The sequence below is a fragment of the Procambarus clarkii genome, chromosome 20 (assembly GCF_040958095.1).
Source record: "Procambarus clarkii isolate CNS0578487 chromosome 20, FALCON_Pclarkii_2.0, whole genome shotgun sequence".
Lineage (NCBI taxonomy): Eukaryota > Metazoa > Arthropoda > Malacostraca > Decapoda > Cambaridae > Procambarus > Procambarus clarkii.
The window spans coordinates 11007925-11015100 of NC_091169.1; the positions used below are offsets into that span (position 1 = coordinate 11007925).

The 7176-nt window shown below is 44.6% G+C and overlaps 1 protein-coding gene across 1 annotated transcript in view; it reads left to right on the forward strand.

Annotated features, from left to right (window-relative positions):
* The window catches only part of LOC123755217 (integrin alpha-4), a 194279-nt gene extending 189887 nt beyond the window's left edge, over window positions 1–4392 (forward strand). The window contains exon 24 of the mRNA XM_069327619.1: window positions 4232–4392. Within this exon, the coding sequence (XP_069183720.1) occupies window positions 4232–4251 (20 nt within the window). The 3' untranslated portion in view covers window positions 4252–4392. The remainder of the gene's footprint in view (window positions 1–4231) is intronic.
* The last annotated feature ends 2784 nt before the right edge of the window (window positions 4393–7176 follow it).

The following is a 7176-nucleotide window of genomic DNA, read 5'->3' on the forward strand; positions in this document are numbered from 1 at the left end:
CAGTCACGGGAACAGTCACAGGGAGAGTCGTGGGAACAGTCACAGGGTTAGTCACGGGAACAGTCACAGGGTTAGTCATGGGAACAGTCACGGGGACAGTCAAAGGAACAGTCACGGAGACAATCAGCCCAGCATATGTAGTCTGTCCTGTTTACGCTGGGGTCGTAGCATCGTTATGACCCCAGCTCATGAGTGTATGATGTATGAATGTATGGAAGTATGAAAGAGGGAGCACATATGAAAGTACATTCATAATTTACTTTCTTTATATAGTTATGAATAACATTTACTATAACTTCTCATATATTATTAAATATGACCGAAAAAGTAAGATTAATAATTCTAACACGATTTTTCTCAATATTTCTTATGATTCTTTTCACTGTCGATGGTAATTGAAAAATCAATTCTCCAAAATTCATTTTTATTTCTAGTCTGACGCGACGCTTGTACGCATTTCGTAATAACTTATTACATTTTCAAAGACTTTAGTTTACACACACACAACTATAACCTGCAAACACTAAACAGAGTTCTTCGATGCTGTAATTTTAAACAGCTTTCATCTTATATACCTGCATTTGGGTGAGGTGATATGTTACAACAGTTTTGGATGAGGTGAACAAAACTTTCAACACAAGACAGAACACGAAACAATGGGTATATATTGGGTAAATTAAAGGGAAGAATGGAAGTAACTGCAAAGGGCCTATTGGCCCATATTTCTTGATGCTTCTATATTGGTGCGGAGTCTTGAAGTGGGTAGAATATAGTTGTACATTAATTGGCTGTTGATTGCTGGTGTTGACTTCTTGATGTGTAGTGCCTCACAGATGTCAAGCCGCCAGCTATCGCTGTATCTATCGATGATTTCTGTGTTGTTTGTTAAGATTTCTCTGGTGATGGTCTGGTTGTGGGAAGAGATTATATGTTCCTTAATGGAGCCCTGTTGCTTATGCATCGTTAATCGCCAGGAAAGAGAGGTTGTTGTCTTGCCTATATACTGAGTTCTTTGAGGCTTACAGTCCCCAAGTGGGCATTTGAAGGCATAGACGACGTTGGTCTCTTTTTAAAGCGTTCTGATTTGTGTCTGGAGAGTTTCTCATGAGTAGATTGGCCGTTTTTTTGGTTTTATAGTAAATCGTCAATTGTATCTTCTGATTTTTGTCTGTAGGGATAACGTTCCTATCAACAATATCTTTCAGGACCCTTTCCTCCGTTTTATGAGCTGTAGAAAAGAAGTTCTTGTAAAATAGTCTAATAGGGGGTAAAGGTGTTGTGTTAGTTGTCTCTTCAGAGGATGCATGGCGTTTCACCTTCCTTATGATGTCTTCAACAACACCATTGGAGAAGCCGTTGTTGACTGGGACCTGCCTTACCCTACAGAGTTCTTCATCGACTTGCTTCCATCCATGAGCTGTGGCTGAGAGCACGGTCGACATAAGCGTTAACAACACTCCTCCTGTACCTGTCCGGGCAGTCACTGTTGGCATTGAGGCACATTCCTATGTTTGTTTCCTTAGTGTAGACTGCAGTGTGGAAACCTCCACTCCTTTCCATGACTGTTACATCTAGAAAGGGCAGCTTCCCATCCTTCTCCATCTCGTAAGTGAAACGCAACACAGAATTCCGCTCAAATGCCTCTTGCAGCTCTTGCAGATTTTTGTCATCAGGTACCTGTGTGAAAATGTCGTCAACATACCTGCAGTATATGGCCGGTTTCAAGTTCATGTCGACTAAGACCTTCTGTTCGATGGTACCCATGTAGAAGTTCGCAAACAGGACACCTAGGGGAGAACCCATGGCGACCCCATCTACTTGCTTATACATGTGCCCATCCGGGCTCAAGAAGGGTGCCTTTTTAGTACAAGTTTGGAGTAGTTTCCTTAGAATGTTTTCTGGTATGTCAAGAGGAGTACAGGCCGGATCACGATACACTCTGTCCGCTATCATCCCGATTGTTTCATCCACAGGTACGTTGGTAAACAGTGATTCTACGTCCAACGAGGCTCTTATCCCTGTGGCCCGTGTTCCCCGCAGCAAGTCAACAAATTCCTTTGGAGACTTTAGGCTGAAGGTGCAAGGGACATAAGGAGTCAGCAAGCCGTTGAGTCGCTTTGCCAGTCTGTACATGGGTGTGGGTATCTGGCTGATGATTGGGCGAAGTGGGTTTCCAGGCTTGTGTGTCTTGACATTTCCATACGCATACCCAGGTTTGTATTCCCCAATAATCTTTGGCAGGTGGAGTCCGGATTTCTTGGCGTTTACAGTTTCGATCAATCTGAACTGTTGCGTTTCACTTACGAGATGGAGAAGGATGGGAAGCTGCCCTTTCTAGATGTAACAGTCATGGAAAGGAGCGGAGGTTTCAACACTGCAGTCTACACTAAAGAAACAAACATAGGAATGTACCTCAATGCCAACAGTGACTGTCCAGACAGGTACAAGAGGAGTGTTGTTAATGCTTATGTCGACCGTGCTCTCAGTCACAGCTCAGGATGGAAGCATGTCGATGAAGAACTCTGTCGGGAAAGGCAGGTCCTAGTCAACAACGGCTTCTCCAATGGTTTCGTTGAAGACATCATACGAAGGAAGGTGAAACGCCATGTAACCTCTGAAGAGACAACTAACACAACACCTTTACCCCCCCTATTAGACTATTTTACAGGAACTTCTTTTCCACAGCTCATAAAACGGAGGAAAGGGTCCTGAAAGATATTGTTGATAGGAACATTATCCCTACAGACAAAAATCAGAAGATACAATTGACGATTTACTATAAAACCAAAAAAACGGTAAATCTACGCATGAGAAACTCTCCAGACACAAAGCAGAACGCTTTAAAAGGAATCCAACGTCGTCTATGCCTTCAAATGCCCACTTGGGGGCTATAAGCCTCAAAGAACTCAGCATATAGGCAAGACAACAACATCTCTTTCCAGGCGATTAACGATGCATAAGCAACAGAGCTCCATTAAGGAACATATAATCTCTTCCAACAACCAGACCATCACCAGAGAAATCTTAACAAACAACACAGAAATCATCGATAGATACAGCGATAGCAGGCAGCTTGACATCTGCGAGGCACTACACATCAAGAAATCAACACCAGCAATCAACAGCCAATTAATGCACAACTATATTCTACCCACTTCAAGACTCCGCACCAATATAGAAGCATCAAGAAATATGGGCCAATAGGCCCTTTGCAGTTACTTCCATTCTTCCCTTTAATTTACCCAATATATACCCATTGTTTCGTGTTCTGCCTTGTGTTGAAAGTTTTGTTCACCTCATCCAAAACTGTTGTAATATATCACCTCACCCAAATGCAGGTATATAAGATGAAAGCTGTTTAAAATTACAGCATCGAAGAACTCTGTTTAGTGTTTGCAGGTTATAGTTGTGTGTGTGTAAACTAAAGTCTTTGAAAATGTAATAAGTTATTACGAAACGTGTTCAAGCGTCGCGTCAGACTAGAAATAAAAATGAATTTTGTAGAATTGATTTTTCAATTACCATCGACAGTGAAAAGAAACTTAAGAAATATTGAGAAAAATCGTGTTAGAATTATTAATCTTACTTTTTCGGTCATATTTAATAATTTATGTTTACAAGAAAGACTGCTACCAAAATATACTAATATTATAACTTCTCATTATATATTATATTCCCAGTATATCAATAGTCGTTAGCTATTAAACTTATTAATAACTTAAGACTGCTTCTGTTTCATCCATTACCTATAACAACTTCCTCACGTGTTTTGTGGGTGTTTGTCTCTCTCTCTATCTCTCTCTCTCTCTCTCTCTCTCTCTCTCTCTCTCTCTCTCTCTCTCTCTCTCTCTCTCTCTCTCTCTCTCTCTCTCTCTCTCCCTCTCCCTCTCTCTCTCTCTCTCTCTCTCTCTCTCTCTCTCTCTCTCTCTCTCTCTCTCTCTCTCTCTCTCTCCCTCCCTCTCCCTCTCTCTCTCTCCCTCTCTGTCCCTCTCTCTCTCTCCCTCTCTGTCCCTCTCTCTCCCTCTCTCTCTCTCTCTCTCTCTCTCTCTCTCTCTCTCTCTCTCTCTCTCTCTCTCTCTCTCTCTCTCTCTCTCTCTCTCTCTCTCTCTCTCTCTCTCTCGTCAAACGCGTCTGCCTCTCCTTCACACACGGTGTAGCTGTCTGTTATCTCTCACTCCTCTCTCTCACTCTTCACACGAGTCTTCCTCTGACTCTTTTTCACACTCTCCAGATTGGCTTCTTCCGACGTAAGAAGATGAACACAGACACCTCCGCGGCCCCGGCCGGTGAGGACCCGGAACACACAGCTTTAGATGACCTCCAGATCGCTGATGAAAGCTTGGAAGACCACTTGGAAACTGGTTCTAACGGCCTTACTAGTTTCAATAGCGTTAACGATTCTAACGTCGTTAACGATTCGAGTGGCCAAGAGGGTTACAATGATCCAAGCAGAGAACCGGAGTCGCAAGAACCACTTCTTGAATAATGTGTTTGTGATGCAGAACTAATCATTCCAATAAAATATATATAACAAAAAAAGTAACAAACGGAAAACAGATAAAGAATTATTGTTCCTTATGTCCTACATAAAGATCTTATATCTACAGACTTAATTTTCTCCAAACACATGTTTGCATATCTATACCTCATTGTATATTATATATATTTTGGTTACTTACAACTCCTATAGACTTGCACAGGGAAAGTTTACAAGTACAAACAAGTGGTGTTTGTAATTAATTATCACTGCTGGTGAAGCCTTCTCTGCTTGCAGCTATTTTAAAAGTGTTCAAAACGGCGTTTCGACAAGTCTCGTTTTCTGTGTGTTAAAACCTTATATATTGTTAAATTAGGTTGTATTAGCTTGGGTCGGCTGAGTTAGGTCAGGTTGGGTAAGGTTAGCGAACTGTGTCATGTACAATGTAGCTTGTATCCTTCTGCTTAGGTGACGAGTGTGGAGAGCGGCAGGTGGGTGATAATTACTGGTGAGTGTAGCGCAGAGTATTGAGTGTGTATTCACACTCAGTACTCATCACACTCAGTACTCATCACACTCAGTACTCATCACACTCAGTACTCATCACACTCAGTACTCATCACACTCAGTACTCATCACACTCAGTACTCATCACACTCAGTACTCATCACACTCGACACAATAATATGTCCAGTATTATTCATTGATGTATGGCAGATCGCAGGATAAATTTCGATTTATTGGTATGGTATTGTTGTAGCCTGATAGTTAAGCATTATTTCACTACAAAAAAACTCTTTCTCATATTGATTTACTAAGGAGTACCCGTCGGTTCCCGGGACAGTCTGTTTATTCTCCCGCCCCTGTGCTCCAGTCCCCCCCTTGACCCCGTCGTTTCCCATTGATTTCACCGTTCGTCCCTCCCCCTTTCCCCTTTCTTCCCCCCCCCCCTCCCCTCTTTCCCCGATCTCTCTCATCCCCCTTGTCCTCCCCACTGCCTCCCTTCTCTCAGAAAAAGGATTATAAAGGACTGAAACAACACAATGGTTTTTTTATCCCCCTTTTTCCTTACTTTTCACTCTCCCTCCATCCCTTTACTCACTACCCTCACCCCCTCCCCCCTTCCCAAACTCTCAGAATATGTATTGTTAAAAGGAACTGAAGCAACTGTATGAGTCTCTTATCCCTTCTCATTATTCAACTCTAATGTATTCACTGGCAGGTTCTGGAGGCCCCGAGCCGAAGCCCAACCAGGTTGGGGCCTGGTTGGGCTCCATTTTTGGGGCCTCCAAAACTTCCAAGAGAATTTAGGAGTGTTCCAGGTGGGGCGAGTTTAGTACCATCGTGGCTGAGTAGGTTATGATAGTTGTCTGGGTATCACCAGAACGCATTCCATTGGCAACCACTGTTTTCCGTGTCTACCACTGCTTCTCTCCGTGTCTACCACTGCTTCTCTCCGTGTCTACCACTGCTGCTCTCCATGTCTACCACTGCTTCTCACCGTGTCTACCACTGCTTCTCTCCGTGTCTACCACTGCTTCTCACCGTGTCTACCACTGCTTCTCTCCGTGTCTACCACTGCTTCTCTCCGTGTCTACCACTGCTTCTCTCCGTGTCTACCACTGCTTCTCACCGTGTCTACCACTGCTTCTCTCCGTGTCTACCACTGCTTCTCACCGTGTCTACCACTGCTTCTCTCCGTGTCTACCACTGCTGCTCTCCGTGTCTACCACTGCTTCTCTCTGTGTCTACCACTGCTTCTCTGCGTGTCTACCACTGCTGCTCTCCGTGTCTACCACTGCTTCTCTCTGTGTCTACCACTGCTTCTCACCGTGTCTACCACTGCTTCTCACCGTGTCTACCACTGCTTCTCACCGTGTCTACCACTGCTTCTCTCCGTGTCTACCACTGCTGCTCTCCGTGTCTACCACTGCTTCTCTCCGTGTCTACCACTGCTTCTCTCCGTGTCTACCACTGCTGCTCTCCGTGTCTACCACTGCTTCTCTTCGTGTCTACCACTGCTTCTCACCATGTCTACCACTGCTTCTCTCTGTGTCTACCACTGCTGCTCTCCGTGTCTACCACTGCTTCTCTTCGTGTCTACCACTGCTTCTCACCGTGTCTACCACTGCTTCTCACCGTGTCTACCACTGCTTCTCTCCGTGTCTACCACTGCTGCTCTCCGTGTCTACCACTGCTTCTCTCCGTGTCTACCACTGCTTCTCTCCGTGTCTACCACTGCTGCTCTCCGTGTCTACCACTGCTTCTCTTCGTGTCTACCACTGCTTCTCACCATGTCTACCACTGCTTCTCTCTGTGTCTACCACTGCTGCTCTCCGTGTCTACCACTGCTTCTCTTCGTGTCTACCACTGCTTCTCACCGTGTCTGCCACTGCTTCTCTCTGTGTCTACCACTGCTGCTCTCCGTGGATGTACCACACTACCGTGGATGTACCACACTACCGTGGATGTACCACACTACCCTGGATGTACCACACTACCGTGGATGTACCACACTACCGTGGATGTATCACACTACCGTGGATGTATCACACTACCGTGGATGTACCACACTACCCTGGATGTACCACACTACCCTGGATGTACCACACTTCCGTGGATGTATCACACTACCCTGGATGTACCACACTACCCTGGATGTACCACACTACCCTGGATGTACCACACTACCGTGGATG